Genomic DNA, 19,045 nt, shown 5'->3' with positions numbered 1-19,045 from the left:
TTTTGTTTTTTTAGTCGTCTCACATCTTTATCTTGTGAGTCTTTGGAAGGAAACGCTGCTGCAGCGTCAGTGGCTGCACCTGCTGTAGCTGCTCCCCGCCCAGCCACAACCGCTGCATACACCTGGACACCAGGTACACCCGTTACTGGGACAACCAGGACCTCTACCAACTTGTGCAGGACATTAAGCTGCTGCTGTTCTTACATTTTAATATTTTGCATGCAACAGAGTCAATGATGACATCTTGTATCGCTGATAGCTCCCTTAATGATCTCATCAAAGCTGAAAGGTGATTGTTTGTATTATTTATGAACGTCTTGCGCAAGTAATTCTGCATGAAGATGTTTCACTTTGTTATTAGGACAGATTTAATCTTCATGTTTGCATGCAGAGGAGTCTGTGCTGCAGAACCACACACCCACACACAAACACACACACACACACACACACACACACACACACAATCATCGCACCCTTAAACCCCTCCAGAGGTTCTTTTTCCAACGTACAATTTTGAGAAACATGTAACTATTGTGCAGTGCTGTTGCCAGACGTCTTTAGGATTCACGTGGAGCACTTTACACACCATAAATAAACACATTGTTACAGCGTAATCCCCTGCACTCCCTGATGTTCTTGTTTCCTCACAAGCATCCTGCTGATGGAGCGAGGGGGCTACTCCAAACGGGGCTGTGACACAACTACCTGCTGAGACGCGCCGCAACAGCAAGCAACATTATGCTTTTAGTGTCACTGCGGATGCAAGAAGTATGGCAGCTTCATGCCTGACGCTAATTAAAAGTTTGTTCATTAATTATTGATCACATACTTGTGATATGATCTAATCGAGGTGGAGTCTGACTGTCTGCTGAGCTGTTGCTATCGCTGTGAAAACAATGCGAGATTTCACATGAATACTGATTCCCAGTAATGGGATCCGACGAATAAATAGTGTGGCGAAGAATGAGATATGAGCTGAATAAACAGCACAAATTTAGGCAGGTTTTTGGTGATAAACATGCAAACAAGCACAGGGAGGGAGTCTGTGACTGTGAGGAAGGGGATGCCAAGAGAGAGAGGGAGAGATGGAAGGAGAAGTCATTTTTAACAACAGGTTCTTTCATATTTGGCTTCAGTGAGAACTGAATCCAGAGGGTTTTAAAGTCTAAAAGAGGTAAAAAACAAAAATCACATCCTTTCTGAACCACTTCTCTTTATATTAGCAAAGAAAACGTTGTCATTGTTTCGAACTTCCCTCACAGTGAGAATGAAAGCTTCAAAAAATCTTTATTGGAGTTTAAAGAGACAGCACAACGTTTGTTTTTTGTTTTGTTTCTGTTTCCAGAGGTAGCGGCAGAAAGATGGATGGCCTCGGGTCGCCTGCAGGCTGTCATCACCCGGCACCTGTTCCTGATACCACCAAGTTTCCAGGTCAGAGACGAGCAAAAACTCTGAAAGCTGGGGGACTCCGTATCAGACGCAGCTCAGATTCCCTATCCATATTTTATGAATATGTGGACTCTAATTATGTTGCCAGTCTGCAGATTCACACTGATTCCGTTGAGCAGCCCACCACCGCCACATCTGTCTCAAGTCACAGTGTCTCAGGCACTCGCAGGACCTGTGAGAGGAAGCTCCTGAAATGTTCTCCCCTGACTTGGGTCTTGAAATATACACGCCGTTCAGTTAATCAAAAGTGAAAACCATTAGATGAGAAGTGGACTATGTTCCACTTCTATCAGCTCTGCAGGTTGCTTGGTCAGCTGTGAGACCAGTGGACTGGTGACACACTGCCCCCTGCAGGTATAGAAGAGGAACATCCGCTTCACAAGTGGTCTGGCATCATCAGCGTCTCAGCCAGGATTTTAAAATGTCCACATCTCAGCATTTACCGGCTGGGCCTTTAAGAGTCGCCAGTTTCTACTTAACTGAGCAATTAAAAATCAAATTTCCTGACATCAGTGCCGCTTCTGCATAAAAGCACTCTCGCTGTATGAGATGCTGCCCTCTGGTGGTTGACTGAGATCATTTCACAACTCCTAATTAATTCAGAGCTTCTCTGCCAAATAAAAGACATCATTTGCATGTCGGAATGAAAAGCCGTGCGTCTGGGTTCAGACAAATGAAAGAGTTTCTCCCTTCCATTAATTAGGAGTTGTGAAGTGAGCTCAGTCAACCACCAGAGGGCAGCATCTCATACAGCGAGAAGGGAGAAACTCTTTAATTTGTCTGAACCCAGACGCACGGCTTTTCATTCCGACATGCAAATGATGTCCTTCATTTGGCAGAGAAGCTCTGATCCCCGTTCTAAATGGAGCAGGCGATGTTTAACTACTCACTGAAGTTGTGTGCAATCTTCTGGTTGAGCATGATGTGCTGGGTGTTGCTGGGCTCCGTCACGCCGAACGTCCCCTGATTCTTAACGCCAAATTGCTCTTGTAAGCGAGATGTGTCGATTTCAATCCTCTGGCCACTTACTTGCTTCCAAAATGATTTAGCAATCTGCCCAGAAACAAATGAATCCAGTGTTGGGACAACATGAGGAAATCAATGTAAGCATTAGGAGAGAATAACACCAGGGAAGCCATAAATAATGAATAATTCTCAATGATGATGCAATATGAGGAATAATGAAGGGAATCTGACCTTTCTGTGTTTGCCAAAACAATAAAAATACATTTAAATGTGACAAACAAGCGAGCCTGTTTGTTCAGCTTTACACTGAACTATGAAAACAGGGTCGTTTTGTGTTTTAATGAATAAAGTTTGAGCTGAAGTTACCTTATCTGAGCTGACTAGGTCCCAGTGGAAGGCCTTGGTGCGTGATTTCATGGGGCTCTGCCTCAATTTGAAGGGTAAAGGTGGGGGGGGCGGGATGGTGGTGGGTGGAGGTTCTTTCACACTTGAACCTGAGTTAGTGTTAAGAGTCTCTTGGACTGTGGATGAGGGTGTGAGGGCAGAGTCAGAGGGACCGGGTGGAGGAGAGGTGGGTGGGCACGGGACAGGAGAGGTCGGCGGGGGCACTGAGGGTAAAGGATCCTCTCCCTCAACACCAGCATCAGTCTTCCCAGCGCGAGGCTTTGGGACAGGCTTCGTCTGATCCGGCCCGCAACTCTGACCCGTGTCACCGGCTGAAATTGGATCTGTGTTCTCGACCGGAGGGTTCATGTTAGTCACATTTCCACCACGGGAATCCAGATCTGTGTCGGTGTCCTCTGCATCTTCCGCTATGCTGAGATGTCGGAAAGTCTTCATCTCCAAAACCACATTTTCTCCCAGGGACTCCTTTTTCCAGTTGGAACACAGCTTGTCGATAGCCTGGACCCAAGCGTCCCGCTCCCTCTGGAGAGCCCCTGGAGCGGTGGTTTCATCTGACGGAGGCATCTTGAACCTGCGGTACATGAATACAACTTGACATCCTCAGCAGCAGTTATAGGCACCATATTATGCCCCATTTCCAGTTGAATATTTTAATTTTAGTGGCGTTTATACCAGTGTCATACTGTATGTATTTATGGTCAGAAAGCTCCTAGTTACAGCGCTGCAGGACTCCAGACACTTTAGTCACTGTGTGAGAAACAGGCTGGCTTGGTTAAAGTTTCATTGGAGCCCTGTGTGAGGCCTTGAGGGGCAATCTAACGACTACCGAGCAAGCCGGCCCTCATCCTAGCGACAGAGTTTCCTTACGTTACAGCGCACATCCAGGACCTGCGTATGTCAACTCAGAGAAAGGGAGTTTTCCATGATATGGAGGTCAAAGTTCACTCACTGGTACTTGTTCTTGTGGGTGACCAGGGTGAAAGTGTCAGAACTCTGAGGTTTCTTCACACTGGTGTCACCGTCTGACAGATGAACCACAATGGACATGGGCGTCATGGAGGTCACCTCGCTGTCAGCGGCGGCGCGATGACTGAAGGGGGTAAGAGTCAGCTGGTCTGGGTGGAGCTGGACCACATATCTGGAACGCAGTAGCAGAACACCGTGAGTCGCAGCGGCACCTGGGTTTTGTCCCGATTGTTGTGTTTTCGCTGTTGTCGTGTGTGACATCGTTGTGTTTTATTTTGTAGTGGCAGGAAATGACCCTAAAAGATATTATATAAATATTAACTACATTTCAGTTCCTGGACCATCTTTTCCACTCTCTTCACACGGAGAATGTACTTGCGTTGACTAATTTGAATGGAAACAGCTGTGGAGACGTTAGGCACTAATCAAAGCAGCTTTTTTCAATGGAGGGAATCCGTTCGGTCCCTTCACCAATCTGTAGGTGGTGGTGTAGACAAAGTGCTGCAGCCATATGGATGCTTCCGTACTTCACCCATTTGAATGAAGCCAGACCGCCTCTGTGCAGCAACAAGACGCCTTCCAGAAGGCTCTGTGACGCCTGAGGCTGCTGATTCATTTCCGCTCCTTCTTCCCCCGAATCGCTGTAAATGTTCCCGTGAATGATCTCGTTCACAAGCTGCATCATCTGCTCAAAAGGAGAGACGAAATATTTATTAAAAAAAAAGCCAAAAACGAATTTCCCCAACTTTTATTAAAAAAAAAAAACCCTGTTCATGAATATTAGGTACAAATATTATAAGTTCACCTTGTGTTTGTCCACCAGTGAAGTGGCCTCTAATTCATAGTCATGATGTCCCTTCAAGGAGATGGAGAACCTCGACCCGACGCCGTCGTCACAACTCTTGACTATGGAGAAGGGAAGTTGCCGCCGGACGATGCCTTTCTCAATGCTGCACAGCATTTTGGTCTTAAAATCAATCTGGATGTTCACAGTGAGAGAGTTTCAGTGGGAGAGCACTCGTGTGCAATTTGTGGCACACGGCGATGAACATATTTGAGCCTCAGAAACGGTTTTCCAGTTTTGCTAGTGGGGCGTCTTGAGAGCTGAATGTGACATCGATGGCCTCCAGAGGATTCATCCCCTGGGTTTCTTTGGTGCGAAGGTATAAATAATCCATCCATCCATCCATCCATCCATCCATCCGTCCATCCATTTTCTGCCTCTTTCCCTGTTAAGGGTCGCGGGGGGGGTGGAGCCTATCCCAGCAGCCTTCAGGCTTCGTGCTTTAATACATTTTTCACTCGCTGGCACTGATCTCACTTGAACTGCAATAACCAGCTCTTAGAATAACAGTACCACCAAGAAGAAGTCCTTCCCGAAAAGATAAACCCAAGCTGAGAAATACCTCGAAGGTTGTTTAAAGGTGCCATGTGTAAGCTTTGGCCAATATTAAAATTCATTCATACATCCCACCCCGTACAAACAGGGGGCAGTATATTGTCTTTTTTTTTTCTTTTAATTGATACTTTACGGGTTTGATACAATCTAAATTGACTATAATCAGTTGAAAAAAAATTCAACTGCTATTCACAGCAGGGCAAGAATAAGCAAAATTCAACCAAACTCCCAAAATGTTGCTTTCTTCACGTGCTTGGTTCAGTTTTCAGCGAGATGATAACTGCATGAAAATAGCTAAAGAAAAACCACACATTGACAACATTCAGCTACAGGTTGTTTCATCCATCACTGCATTTGAAATTCCTTAAAAAAACAACAACGTCTGTACAGGGATGTAGGGACTCGCCGCTGCCATGTAGTGACTCATAACTGGTTGCTAATGTCAGCAGACATCAACAGAGACATCTTAGCATCCAAACTGCTGTTTTTTTCTGCTCCGTTGATCATTTTTGTTCATTTTTAAACCAAAATACTCAAATGAAGCACCTTTAAAAAAAACATAGAAAATCTTTTCCTGACCAACCGGATGAAAAAAATATTATGTACTCCAAAGGGTTTGTAACCAGTTCCCTCAGCCGCCACCTGTCTTTAGCCGTGAGTCTGCGGGCTGCTGGCTTTGTTGTGATACGCACTCAAAAGCACGACTTGTGAAATGTTGGTAAATCTCTTCTTTCATCAGTGGAATAAATGAAAAGAATAAATGCTCATCCAGAAGGTTAAGAGTTGAACCTCCAAATCAGCATCTGTGAATGTTGCAAATATTGCAGGTTAATTGTCTCCGCATCAGTTAGTCAGTCACCTCTGAGACTGAAAGATGCCGTGATCAGGCCCTCTCAGAGATATGACTCAGGAATGCTAATCCAGTTACCCAAGCGAGCCCTCAAGTCAACGCTGAGACTACAGGCCTGCTTTGGTGTTTCTCACCTGAAGAACCCGCTTCTGCCACCTGTAGCGGCCATGCTTGTGAACGCTGAAGTTGTACTGTGGATGTTCCTGCAACATGAAACCCCAAAGTGAACACTGGCCTGGGCAGCCGCCAGGGAGACGGTTTGTGAAATAAAAGACAGGTCCTTGTAACTATTGTGTGTGTTGTTATATAGACTCATAGATCATAGCATTCCACTCAAAGTGACTCCTTTGATGAAGTACCTCAACTGGTCTGGAGCAGCTTTTAGTTCAAACTGATCCAGCCAGATGAGCAACTTAACACCACAATGTCTCAAGAGGAAGAACAACAATTCGCAACTTTTTTAGTTGGGTTATTAGCGAAGCTGTAAAAGATGTGAAATGTCTTTCCAAATTATGTTTTATATGAGCAAAATAACTGTTTTCCTTTTATTGCAATGCTACCATACTATCATTGTATTATAAAATATATATAGTATTGACTGATCCATGTCAAAGTTCAGAGCTGCCAAGTTCCAGAAAATCCCAAGAGTTAGACCTCTGGTCAGTGCGCCCTTTTTAACGCCAATTTAAACGGATTTCGTGGAATTTGAGCAAATCTCAACTTTGGCAAATGAGCGTGTGGCAAGTGTGGCAAGTGTGACAAGTGTGGCAAGTGTGGCAAGTGTGGCGTGAAAAGAGGCTTACTGTAATTACGTGACTCTCACTCTCAAAGCGTGAGACTTGGCAGCTCTGGAAAGTTGCAGAAGTTTACATTAAAAAGATCAATTACACAATTATTTCTGGAGCTGGAGGCAGTTTGCCTAGCCTAGCATCAGGACTGAAAGAAGCAGGAATAGCTAGCCTAGCATAGCATTAAGATTGCAAGTAGCAGGACTTGTTAGCCGAGCTTAATACTGAGCCTGAAGCAGGAGGAACAGCTAGCCTGGCTTAGCATCAGGACTGAAAGAAGCAGGAATAGCTAGGCTAGCATAGTTTCAAGATTGAAAGTAGCAGGACTTGTTAGCCTAGCTTAACACTGAGCCTGAAGCAGCAGGAACAGCTAGCCTAGCTCAGCATCAGGACTGAAAGAAGCAGGAAATTCATTTTTGCCTTTAGACAAAAGCAGCAGGAACAGTTAGCCTAGCTTAGCATCAGGACTGAAAGAAGCAGGAAATTCATTTTGGCCTCTAGACAAAAGCAGCAGGAACAGTTAGCCTAGCTTAGCATCAGGACTGAAAGAAGCAGGAAATTCATTTTGGCCTCTAGACAAAAGCAGCAGGAACAGTTAGCCTAGCTTAGCATCAGGACTGAAAGAAGCAGGAAATTCATTTTGGCCTCTAGACAAAAGCAGCAGGAACAGTTAGCCTAGCTCCCTCCAAATTTCAAAATAGCAGTGCATTTGAACCTCATCTATGATGCCAATTTTTTCTGAATTTTTTTTTTTGATTGTGTTGTGTACTTAGAAGATTCTTGCCGAAAAAATTGGCCCAAACGTCTCATAAACATCCACATTTTGTTCCCAAGATTTTCAAGTGCATTTCTTAAACTGTTGAGATATTAATTTGTTTCTTCAAAAGCAAGTTTTTGCTATTAAACAAAAGACAATGTTTAAACATGCAGTGTTAAAATGAATGAACAGAAAGCAAAGCCGTGTTAAACTCAGCATGAGGAAGCACCAGGCTCGGGACGGTCCAGTCTAAATGGGGGTACCTCCTCAGCCTGCTTCTTGGACATCTGGTCCCGGTCCTTCCAGGCCTGGTTCAGGGCATCCTCGATGGACAGCTGTCCGCTCTTCACCATGTTCATGATGCTCAGCTGCATCTCATTGCTCAGCTGAAACCACAACAACCCAATAAATCACAAAAATGTTGTTCTTTTTGTATTTTTTGTCCCTCACCGCTGCATCTGACTTGTGTTAAAAAGGCCTTGAGAAATAAATGAATTGAATCAAAATATGTATCGAGGTTTACTTTAGTTAATTAAGGGGATCGTTAGTTTCTCCCTACGGTGACATTTGGGCTCTGAAAAGTGCCACCAAAACCCCTTTTAAAGATGAATAAACAAACAAAGATTCTGTAGGCTTTTCCTGCTCAGGTGCGAAGACAAACCTGCAGTGGAGAGGCCAGCGTGTGTGTGTGTGTGTGTGTGTGTGAGGGGGGGGGGGTGTTAACTGGAATTAAAGAGGAACTTTTGTGTAACCAAGAACTGTGAGCATCATGAAGCATTACAGGAACAAACTATCTCCCCTAAATCTGTCATGCCTGTCGTGTTTCTCATTCGAGACCAACATGTTTGGTGAGCTGCGGTGACCTCACGTTGAATTGAGGAAGTAAAAATAAAAAAGTAAAGTGCATCAAAACTTTTTCTCATCAGACTTGGTGTTACTGAAAGTCAGGGTTTTTTTTGTTTTTTGGTGTTTTGTTTTTTTGTTTTGTTTTTAACCACAAATATTTCTGACTCGCGTGCATTGATTTAATTCTCTCAGGCATCCTTTTATGTTCTTTTTAACAAGAGAAACTAAACCGCTTGTTTTTTCTGGTGGGTGAACTGGAACCTTACCTGTGGAACGTCCTCGGTGTTTCTGTCCATTCTGGATGGGTTTTCCCTTTTCTTTGATCCTAAATTTGGCATCATAACCTCCCAGATTTTAGTCAGAAATCCTGCATGAACTTTACTCCTCAGCCGAGCGCTTCCTCTTTCCAATGCCCAGGCTTCTCTTTTTAGTCATGCGGCGTCAGAGCCAGAGGGAGCTGCTCGTCTGGCCGTGGAAAAAACATGGTCGCTGTGACCTGTGTCAGTCTTTCTAACCCCGCCCTCCTCCAGCTCATATGCTACACGTCTGCAAGGTGAGGCTGCAAGTGCTGTATAGCCACGCCCACTTTCACCTCCGACATTAGAAACCAGTTTACAAGTCTACACATGCAGGACTGTGTAGGGTTGTTTTTATCTCTGCTGCTTTTCCGGTTTCAAGCTAGAGCACCTGAGTAGCCTGTTGCTAATTCACGCGTATTTCCTGCTCAGAATGCACCCGTGTTCGTTGTATTGGAGTTTTTAAAGCTGTGTGGCGCTTTTATCTCAATGCCCCGGCAGCGAGAGACGTTCCAGCTGTAACACGGGTGGATAAACTGTTTCAGGTGTCACACAAACCTGAGAAACGGCTCCTTTCGTTTTCAGACAGTCGTGACGGAGCACAAAGCGCTGAATGATGCATCACCAAACAGAAAATAAAGGATGATAGGAACGGAGAGGACGGCCCTGTCCTGATGGGCTATGATGAGTGCGCACACGTGTGCTGTTGTTGTCATGATTGGCGTTCTTGACGTTTCGCGGGAGGCCAGCGAGGAATCGGCTCGGTGGTCGATGCGGTTTTTGTAACCGGGAGGTGTTTGGTGACGGCTCACTCCTGGGGTTTGAAACCCTCTGCTAGTCGTGGAGGACTGAAAGTTCTGAAGTTCTATTTTTCTTCTTAAGCTCTTTTTTTTTTAAACTCTTATGTGCTGGTAATAGTGGGGTGAGTTGTATATCAGTCTGAGAAGGTCAAAGGTCATGAGAGAGAAAACTCTAAGGGGAACCCCAGGATGGTTCCTCCTCCCTGCTTCCAGGGCGGATATCAGAGTTTGATTAATTTGGTCTGATGGCATTCGGAAGGTCTAGCAGTTGTCATTGATTTATCCACATTAACACTGGCCCGGCGCCCGGCGCCCGGCTTTTCCCCGGCGATGATTTTTGCATATCTTGCCGGTGGGTGATTTACCTGGCGGCGATGAGCTTGATGAGTGTTGTGAGAACTGGTTTGGTGAGGCCTTGAATGTGAGGGACGGCGTGGAAATGTGCTGCGCTGTAGCTCTGAGCACCGACCACTCTGAAATAGTATTATCGTTTTGAATTAATTCATCTCAATTTTGTACTTTTCTTTTTGGCGTTGATTCTGGGGGTTTCGGACGCTGTAATTTCCCAGCAGAAATGAAAAGTGTGTGGTGTACTTTGACGGTACTAAGTGTGTACTCTGTAGCCCGGTAGCTGAGGCACGCAGCCTCTGATCGTGTCCACTTGTGCCAGTGCCGTCACCGCTCTGGTTGGGTTGCTCTTCAGTTTGGTCTTTGTCCGCTTCCTGTTTTGTGTTTGTAGTTTGGCGGCCGTCTGAAGGGTTGAACCCTGTTCTGGTACTTCCTGTTTTAACCAAAATGACTCCTCTTTGTTCTGCTTTGTCGTACCTTTTCTCTTCAGGTACTGGCTGTTTTTAAACCACATCGATGTTTTACAACCACAAATGAACCGACACCTGGTTGGGTCTTGTGTTCTCTTGTGTTTTAATGTCAGTAAATGAAGAACAAGAAGGACATCGGCTCTGGAATCCCCCCGCAAGGACAGGGTAGTACTGGGAGCTCCTGCTGTGCTGCGGTAGTGCTCTCACTGTGTTGTGGTGTAGTACTGAGTCAGTACAGTAAGCGGTACAACTGACAGTGGAGCAGATGGGGGAACTCCCTAATGAAAACTTTGATGGGGAATCCCTCTGCAGCCGGTGAGATGGAGCTGAGGGCTATGATGGTAAACTCCTCCTGCTAAACACTCCCCAAAACCTTTTCTGACCAGGAAAAACAAAAAAACCCTTTGATGATGAGGTCATGTTTTCACCAGCTTTTGTCCAGATTTCACCAGAATCAGAGGGATCTCGTTACACTTGGTGGTCAAAGGTCCCCCTTTTATTGCAGATCTGAAACAATTTACAGCTTTTGTTTGTTTGTTTGTTTTTTTGTTTTTCACCGCTCTTAGTTTTTCTTCTGTGTTTTTGTTTCTTCCAAGTTTTTAAACCCCTTCAAAGTCACGCCGTCCAGATAATGACGTCGTTACATCGAGATAACGGCGATTTTTTTTTTCTAAAAATGGAATTGTGAGTATGGCCTTTCTTGTACTTTTTCCTCCACATACACCACGCGCGTGTGTGTGTGTGTGTGTGTGTGTGTGTGTGTGTGTGTGTGTGTGTGTGTGTGTGTGTTAACATACATCTAAAAGTTATGAAAACACAACCAAGCACCTTGAGTCTAACTGCCTGTTCTCCAGCGAGCATCTCCAGGCTTCCCAGCTCCTCCTGACGTCCACACGCCCTTTGTTTGTTGGGTCTTTCACATTGAAAACAAAATCAAAAAAAAGCCGGAGGAGCGGATGTACAGCGATTGGTCAACAGAAACTGACTCCCAGGAAACCCCCGCATGGCTCCGCCCTGAACAAAGAACAAGGTCTCTCTTATCACCGAGCTCCGGGCGTCAGAGCCTCACCGCCGCGTCTCTGGGCACAAGCAACCAAGACGCGTCCGCTGCTTCTGAGGAGGAAGAAGATGATGACGATGACGACGACCATGGTGATGATGATGATGATGGGGTCTCTTCTGGTGAGTAAACTGCAATCTACTCTCTTTTATTTTTAGAGAAATGTGTTCTCTTGGTTTGGTTTTGTAAATTTAGAGACTCGCTCTCACCAGCCCCTGGTTTATGGATCTCTAGTTATTGATCAGTTATTGCGGATCAGATCCGTCCGCGCTGCGCAGGGGGGGGGGGGGCGCGGTGGGTCCCACGCACGCCCGCCTGGGGTTTACTTTCACTTTCGTTGTCTCCTAAACTCAGTAAAGCGCCTGATTTCACGTAGATTCGAGTAAAGAGACGTGCACCTGGACGTCTGTCAGGCGTCACGGTCTGCTGGATGCTGGGGACTTTCCGCCTCATCCGGGATTTTAAACTCCTGCTGCCGGTGTGTTTTGCAGGTGAGGACGTGGGCTCAGCACCACTGTGACCCTCTGACGCAGTACGAAGACGGCGACCAGTGCTGCCGGAAGTGCCCTCCAGGTAAACTCCTCCCCGACCTGCTGGTAGACATACAGAAATACCTAGAGTGATGAAGATGGAACCTTGGTGGGCGCGTCTCATTCGGGGCTTCCTCAAACCTCGCTAAAGCAGCAGCGAGCCTCCTAAATGCTCCAGTAGACTTCTGATGACCTCGAAATCCAGACAAGGCAGGTAAAAGACGCCCATTTTACAGTTCAATCATCAATCACCATCAAAGTAGTTCGACCCTCGCTGTCCCCGCCCAGTCACAGCAGAGCTCTCTCCTGAGCAGGCCCAGAACCAAGCAGGTCTAGAACCAAGCAGGCCCGGAACCAAGCAGGTCTAGAATCAAGCAGGTGTGGAACCAAGCAGGCCGAGAACCAAGCAGGTTTAGAACCAAGCAGGTGTGGAACCAAGCAGGTCTAGAACCAAGCAGGTCTAGAACCAAGCACTTTCACTTAATTTCATCTGACAAACAGCGTTCTGAGACTCATCTGAGGGGACCGGGGTCTTCGGAGGGTCACGCCACTGCCAGTACACAACATCTGAACCTCCTGATGGGTTGATTCTAAACGCGCTGATGGATCAGGGGGTTTTTCCTGGGTCCCAGCTCCTGGTGGGTGGGACCGGTGCTCTCTGCTCATTCATTAAACATTTCCAGCAACATTTACTTTCATTTTCCTCTTCTTCTTTTTTTGGTCAGATTCTTTCACTTTCCTCACCCGAGCTTCAGCAGGACCCTTTAAGGCACCCACCCACGGCAACCTCGCACCCCCCCTCAAAAAAAAAAAAGAAAAAGAAAAGAAAAGCTTCTCAATTGTGGAGTCTCCTGCCCTATGATGAACCGAGCAACACCTTCAGCTAAAGTAAACTCATTGAACTAAAAGCCAGTTAATGAACTTGGAGACCAGGAGGTTTAATAGTTGCGGGGGTTTAACTCAACTTAAAACCCTGCAGGTAAAAACAGGTGTTAGCGGCTGACGGCCCCGGTCCAGGACGACAAGACTCTGATGAGGATGTTCAACTCTTATATGATGCATCTGTGTGGTTTCCAGGCACCAGCATGACGTCACCGGCGTCGTGTCAGAATCCCACGTGCAAAGATTGCGGCGAGGACGAATATCAGGAAGGCTACACGACGCAGACCAAGTGTGAACGCCAGCCGTACTGTGACCCCAGTAAGACCCCCGTGATGCTGCATTCAAGTGATGTCAGAGTTTCTGGGTTTGTGTTTTTTGTTCAGAGGGGGAACAACATGGACGGCACAAAGAAGATGAGAGCTGCATGTTGATGCTAAGGGCGTTGAGCTAATGCTAACACCGCTCCTTCGCCACGTCTCTGGAAACACGTCAACACACCTTATTCTTCCAAATCTCTTGCTGGATTTTTCCAATGTTTTTTGAGTTTTTTTAATTGAGTTTCTTTTCTTTCTTTTTCCTCTCTCAGATAAAAACTTCCGGGACGCGGAGCAGAAGAGTAAAACCGAGGAAAGCATTTGTCAGTGTAAAGCAGGCTTCCACTGCTCCAGCGACGCCTGTCTCACCTGCGTGCCTCACGGGGTCTGTGGGCCGGGATGGATGGCGCGGTCCAAAGGTACCACGCCTCCCACGTACTCGGGGCGTCTTTATGATCATTTAAAAGATGAGTTTTTGATTTCTGATCTTTTCTGCCTTTTGTTGTCAGGCAATCAGACGCATGACACAGTGTGTCAGAGATGTCCCGAAGGAACATTTTCCAACGACAGCTCGCCGGACGCCGTCTGTAAGAAGTGGAGCGAGTAAGTGTGCCGCACCCTGAGAGGTCAGCCTTTGTGAGCGGCCACTTTGGCCTCTTCAGAGCATCGTGTACCTTTTCTGTCAGGCCTTTTAAGAGACAAAAGTCTTTTTATCTTCACCCTGTCTTGAAATGAAATTAAACCAAAAAACTAAAAGGGAAAAAAAACCCAGGGAGAACTTTTCTCAAGTTGAGTTTTATTTTTCAGGAACTTCTCTCCCGTGTTTTAGTTTGATTTGCTCCTTTTAGAACTCTTGAAAAGAGAAAAGAGCCCTCGGAGCAGGATGCTTCTGCACCTGTACTTCCATGGGAAAAGTGAAGTACTCCCAAGTTGTATTATGTCTTACTTTAGATTTGATGTAGCTGCTGATGGGGGGGTGCTGTTGGGGTTCATGACTCCAGCTGAGAGTTTCCTCCTACGCGCTGTCGCTCACGCGCTGCCAGGCGTTGTTGTCATTTCAGTGCATTGGTCACCTGACTGCCAAGTCACATGATGTGAGCCGCTCTCCTTTTGACGCTTGTTTGCAGGTGTAAAAGCGGGTACCGTATCAAACACGGCGGAACAGGTGACTCTGACAGCGTCTGTGGTGAGTTCCGCCCACTTTTGACGCCTCTGCGGCTCTCTCTCTCTCTCTCTTTTTTTTTTTTTAAGAACTCATGAGTTTGTGTCGGTGTGTGGTTTCAGTGGCATTGACAGCTTTCACCTACGCACCCACTCTTCTTCCTTTCTTCTTCTTCTTCTTCTTCTTCATTGTCTGTCTTAATAACTGTCAGAGGATCGGCTGCTTTTCTCTCCTCATCTGTTGGATAAATGCAGATCTGAAAGTTGCTCCTCGTCAGTGACGAGCCGACTTCCTGTTTTCGAGAAATTCATGAATTATCTGTGTATCCACTCTGACGCTCCGTTGGTCCGTCTGGCTGAGTGTAGCAGACTTAACCCTCCGAAGAAGCACTCGAGAGCACAAACTGTGTCGTGAATCATTTTCTCTCTTTGCCTTACAGAGAGAACCCCGCAGCACGTCGGCCTCATCGTCGGCGTTTGTCTGCTGGTTCTAGTTCTGGTGGTTCTTGGAATCATGATTTTTGTGCTCAGAGGTACGCAGCATTGTCAATGTTCTTTTACACACACACACACACACACACACACACACACGTCCATGTTCACTTTTTGGAACGTTACCGGTCGCTGTTACTGTCCCCCGTCTCCATGGAAACAGCTTCAGAGCAAAACGTCAGTCTGACCAACGAGAGACGCGCGTGCATCGTCTTTTCTCCAAGTTGAGAGTTTATTTTGTAAAAGTGCTTCAGAGGAAATGGAGGGAAGTGAAGTCGATGAAGGTTGGCGGTCCGGCTGAAGGTCCCCGGCATCACGCCCTGGCCCTGGACCTGGACCTGAGGTTCTAGTGTGAAACTGCATTCTGGTTCAGATTTTCAACTTGTGAAACTGTTTTAAGTGTGTTGGAAAATTCCAGGGAGCTGAAAACCAAAACATAAGATGTGTAATTAATCAATTAATTTATTTATTTTTACAAACGGGTTTAAATCTTAAGCAAAAAATCCGTCGATGTTCTTTATCAGTAAAGGAACCGGTTGGTATAGAACATCTCTGAACGGCTGCCAGCGCGCCAGATGTGAGGAGGAAGCAGCTACAAGCAGGCTTTGCTTCCTGTCTGTAAGACTAAAGTGAGGGCTTTAAAAAAAAAAAAAAAAAAAAACCTCCGTGGGGACATAGTTCTGCGTAACACCACCTCCAGAATGTTTGTGGGAGTTTTCAGCCTGGATGCAGGTGAGCAGCCCTCAGCTGTTCGCCATGATCTCAGTAGGAACCTGGGAACCGTGAGCGTGACGGTTTAAGAACACATGACCAGTGTGAAACTGCAGGTCTGAGCCTCAGATGTCCTCAAGTGTCCTGATGAGCGACTCTTTTTGATTTCAGCTTACAAAGGAGACTCACAAGGAGACTTGAAGGTAATTTGCCTCTTGCTTGTTCCGGGCTTTCCCTTTCTTTTATTGAGTTACATCATGTGGTCGTGTGTGTTCCACATATTTACATAGCAGAAAAACACACTCTCCTCTCAGCGCCCAGCTGGTCAGAGGACGTTTGTGTCCGGGAAAGAGAAACCTACATCTCTCAAATGTCTTGTTAAAATTGATACACACTCATCACTTAGAGTAAAGTTTGAAAACTTTCACTTTTGTTTTCAAACTTGGCAGGAGCCAGGCTGTCTGCTGACCCCCCAGTGGCTAAGCTAAGCTAAGCTAAGCTAAGCTAAGCTAAACTGTTCAGCTGTAGCTTCATAGTTATTGTGCGGATATGAAAATCCAGCCATTCATTTACATTACATCAACTTGTAACTCCACTATTTACGCGTTCTACCACAGTGTTGTACTTGTACTGCTCTTTCCTCGTACTTTAGCCCATCTACTGCTGTACATTTTAGCATAGAGTTTGCAGGAATTTCCTTCACCTCACACACAAACGCTGAAAGCTTCACGACTAAGAACATCTGATCAGTAAAGTTCACTTCAAATGCACTCAAGGTGACACTTTGCACTCTTGAAAGTGTTCAATTCTACTGCAGTATTCCTGAGTCGTACTAATACTCCGTCTTATTTGCAGGACTGTGTGGGGTTGTGTGTGGGAAGGAACAAGACACCGCCAGTGGCGCTGATCACCGTCGCTCCAGTCGCTGATCAGGCCGAAGAAGAGTTTCTGAAGTCTAAAGAGCAGCTCTCGCAAGAGGACTCGAACACGCCGGAGGAGAACGAGGATCCGCCGAGCCGTTCCATCATGTTCTCTGATCGGGGGAACTTTGTGACGGAGGAGAACGGGAAATCAGAGATCCTCTCCTGGCAGGAAACGCAAACACAAACATCTTCCAAGTGAAGCCTCCGGTCTCGAGCATTCAGACCACACTTGCCTGAAGCAGACGTAGTTACCGCCGGCAGGGAGGTCATGTGATCACGAGCACGAGTTTGTGGGGTCACCCAAAAAGTTGTGGCTTGATTCGGATGTAAATCTTAGAGCTGATTAAGGGTCGGTGTGATATCAGGTTCGGTTCTGATCTGATGTCGCCCTCGGCCGAGGTGGACGCTCCGAAGTACCGAAGACGTTTTTGTTGTTGTTGTTGTTGTTGTTGTTGTTGTTGTTGTTTTTATTTTAAAGTATTTGAAGACACTCTGCTTCGTGTGACTCAACCCCAGTGGCTTTTAAGGTGTAAGTTAACTTTTACGTCCTTTTCAAACTGACTTTTTCTCTCTGGATGTAAAAAGACCATCAGGAGCAACCGCGTGGCTCTTGGACCTGATGATGATGATGATGATGATGATGTCACATCACCCCTCCAGTTGTACACGTTACAGCGAAACCTACTGTGTTCATAAATGGATTTGCAGCGTTTCTTGTAGGACTGGACGGCCTCTGAGATCAGGCCTTCGTGCTTTTCTTCTTCTTCTTTTTCAATGAGTTTAACTTCCCCTCAACTTTCTGTGCGCCTTTTTAACAGGAGTTTTGTCTCTGATTGCAGCCACGTGCAACTGCGGTGACCGTGCGTGACGACTGATTGTGACTAACTGCATTAAAATGTTTGCCACTTGAAATTTTGAACCAGTTGAGTAGCGGTGGTGTCGTCACTGTCAGAGCGGCCATGGTGTAGTCGCATTAAACATCCACCGGGGGGCGCCAGAGGCTCAATAGATGAGCGCCTCGCCGCTCTCTCACAGCTGGAGACGTCAAACCGTCAGAAACGCGTCAGCTCGAGTCTCACAGAATAGATGGTGGTTGTGTTCGTCCGTGATGCTGCAGGGGTCAGACATCAGGCCTGGGGGGTCACGGGCTCCTGGAGCTGCCGCACCTCGAATTCGCATGGAAATCCGAGTGACCGACAGTGAAAAATCCCTCTGAAACTAAGAGGAAACAACTTGCACTCGCAGCAACAAGCTGAAGTCCTCCAGTCTTCAGCCAGAAACACGCAACCCTTTTTCTCTTTGCGCTCAACCAAGACCCTTTAACTCTTAAAAATTTAGCGTCTGTTTGGAAAGATGGAAGCGGTTTAAATTGCGTGATGTGTTGAAAAAAAAAAAAGGCAAGTGAAATAATCCCGAGTCCTGTTCCACGAGTGTCTCTAGATCCTGGTTTTATTTAGGCAAAAATATTCCTTCATTATCAGACAAAGGAAAGATAATTTACAGGTTCGTGGTGGAAAAATACATCTACATTTATTTACAGTAACACAACATCTTTGGTCTCCGAACAGATTTTTTTTTTTTACGGCCTTTTTTTTTTTATCTCACTGCAAACTTCAGGACCTGAATGCATCATCCCTGAGGTCTGAGACGTTTAAAGTGCAAAATCAAGGTGGTGGTGGGGTGGAGGGTGGATGGTGGGGTTCTCGCGTGCGACTCAGAGAATTTCGTGCGTGCTGTAACACGCGGGAACCAGCAGTCCGTTCCTGGACGCCCAGTCGGCCCACAGCTTCCCGGCCGACTGGTAGATGTTGTCCAGGGGCTTCTTGGCAGTCTCTGAGGTCGCGGTCTCCGCCAGGGACCAGATTTTGGGTTTCTGGCAGTTGTCTTTACTCCCCGGTGCTGAGGGCGCGCGCTCGCCCTTCTCAGCCTCCTTGACCAGCGCGAGCGCCCGCTCCTCCCGCTCCACCGGCTTCACCTCCAGGCGCGCGTCCACAGGTGCGCCCTGGTCGTCCCGGTACGCGCGCTCGGCCGTAGGTTCCGTCTCATCCAAATGACACTTCTCCTCCTCGTCGTCGCTCTCCCCCTCCTGCTCCTCGTCCTCCTCCTCGTCGGACTTGCCCCTGGACGCCCAGCTGACCCGGTTCTCCTTCTTCAGGCGCCGCCTGGCGTTGGCGAACCAGGTGGAGACCTGGGTCAGGCTCATCTTGGTGATGATGGCCAGCATGATCTTCTCGCCCTTGGTCGGGTACGGGTTCTTCAGGTGCTCGTTCAGCCAGGCCTTCAGGGCCCCGGTGCTCTCCCGCGTGGCCACCTTGGCGACCCGGCCGGGGTCCTCGGCTGCTCCGGTACGGTAGGGCGTGTAGAAAGCCCCCCCGCGAGCCAGGAGCGCGTGATGGTAGGGGGAGGCGCCCTTCAGGTCGAAGCCGTTGTTCTGAAAGCAGAGAGGAGGAGGAGGAGGAGGGTGAACGAGCAGCTGGCGCACGGTTTTGGAGACATAACAAGACTTCTGGAGGATGTGAGGCGACCCTACAGCACGAGCGCGGCGGGTTTCTGTGCGCGTTCGTGACGTAACCAACTCACCATGTGTGCGACGTGCCTGGGGTGGAGGTAAGGGAGGAAGTTGTATCCTTGT

General features: G+C 47.0%; 3 protein-coding genes and 1 long non-coding RNA gene across 8 annotated transcripts in view; 2 read left to right on the top strand and 2 right to left on the bottom strand.

Annotated features, from left to right (window-relative positions):
• LOC147255451 (uncharacterized) overlaps window positions 1-4,733 on the top strand; it is a 65,864-nt gene extending 61,131 nt beyond the window's left edge. The window contains exons 6-7 of the long non-coding RNA XR_015117841.1: window positions 1,346-1,431; window positions 3,850-4,733. This is a non-coding gene — a long non-coding RNA (uncharacterized LOC147255451). The remainder of the gene's footprint in view (window positions 1-1,345; window positions 1,432-3,849) is intronic.
• The window catches only part of LOC147255450 (uncharacterized), a 32,056-nt gene extending 23,135 nt beyond the window's left edge, over window positions 1-8,921 (bottom strand). For 3 of the 4 annotated variants that reach the window (XR_015117838.1, XM_086213178.1, XM_086213179.1), the window contains exons 1-9: window positions 8,693-8,921; window positions 7,844-7,966; window positions 6,839-6,883; window positions 6,170-6,238; window positions 4,592-4,765; window positions 4,314-4,471; window positions 3,770-3,958; window positions 2,782-3,391; window positions 2,340-2,502 (exon numbers count right to left, since the gene is read on the bottom strand). Coding sequence is in view for 3 of the 4 variants with exons in the window: in XM_086213178.1 (XP_086069304.1) it covers window positions 2,340-2,502; window positions 2,782-3,391; window positions 3,770-3,958; window positions 4,314-4,471; window positions 4,592-4,765; window positions 6,170-6,238; window positions 6,839-6,883; window positions 7,844-7,966; window positions 8,693-8,767 (1,606 nt within the window). In the remaining variant the exon portion in view is untranslated. The remainder of the gene's footprint in view (window positions 1-2,339; window positions 2,503-2,781; window positions 3,392-3,769; window positions 3,959-4,313; window positions 4,472-4,591; window positions 4,766-6,169; window positions 6,239-6,838; window positions 6,884-7,843; window positions 7,967-8,692) is intronic. The other variant, XM_086213180.1, reaches the window with a different exon arrangement.
• A 204-nt stretch (window positions 8,922-9,125) lies between these two features.
• On the top strand, window positions 9,126-18,087 carry cd40 (CD40 molecule, TNF receptor superfamily member 5). 2 transcript variants are annotated; one of them, XM_086213175.1, is made up of 10 exons: window positions 9,126-11,024; window positions 11,195-11,522; window positions 11,892-11,973; window positions 13,008-13,130; window positions 13,399-13,545; window positions 13,636-13,729; window positions 14,254-14,312; window positions 14,728-14,820; window positions 15,662-15,693; window positions 16,346-18,087. In XM_086213175.1, exons 1-10 carry the CDS (start codon window positions 10,972-10,974, stop codon window positions 16,610-16,612), a joined length of 1,278 nt encoding a protein of 425 aa, XP_086069301.1. In that variant the 5' UTR covers window positions 9,126-10,971; the 3' UTR covers window positions 16,613-18,087. The 2 variants fall into 2 exon arrangements, with proteins under 2 accessions (XP_086069301.1, XP_086069302.1); XM_086213176.1 differs by lacking the exon at window positions 9,126-11,024 and having other exon boundaries at window positions 11,319-11,522.
• Window positions 14,929-19,045, bottom strand: part of irx7 (iroquois homeobox 7) — a 4,662-nt gene continuing 545 nt past the window's right edge. The window contains exons 1-2 of the mRNA XM_086213177.1: window positions 18,994-19,045; window positions 14,929-18,844 (exon numbers count right to left, since the gene is read on the bottom strand). The exon at window positions 18,994-19,045 is cut by the window's right edge and continues 545 nt beyond it. Coding sequence (XP_086069303.1) covers window positions 18,128-18,844; window positions 18,994-19,045 — 769 coding nt within the window. The 3' untranslated portion in view covers window positions 14,929-18,127. The remainder of the gene's footprint in view (window positions 18,845-18,993) is intronic.

This window comes from Aulostomus chinensis, chromosome 9, assembly GCF_037954235.1.
Source record: "Aulostomus chinensis isolate RoL2024-O1b breed Wild chromosome 9, RoL_Achi_v1.0, whole genome shotgun sequence".
Taxonomy (NCBI): Eukaryota; Metazoa; Chordata; class Actinopteri; order Syngnathiformes; family Aulostomidae; genus Aulostomus; species Aulostomus chinensis.
This window is presented reverse-complemented; position numbering and strand designations above follow the sequence as displayed.

Coding starts and splice junctions, on each gene's coding strand:
- cd40 (XM_086213175.1), top strand. CDS start 10,972: ATGACGTCGTTACATCGAGATAACGGCGATTTTTTTTTTCTAAAAATG. Junction 13,730..14,253: donor GTCTGTAAGAAGTGGAGCGA/GTAAGTGTGCCG, acceptor GCTTGTTTGCAG/GTGTAAAAGCGGGTACCGTA. Junction 14,821..15,661: donor CATGATTTTTGTGCTCAGAG/GTACGCAGCATT, acceptor TTTTGATTTCAG/CTTACAAAGGAGACTCACAA.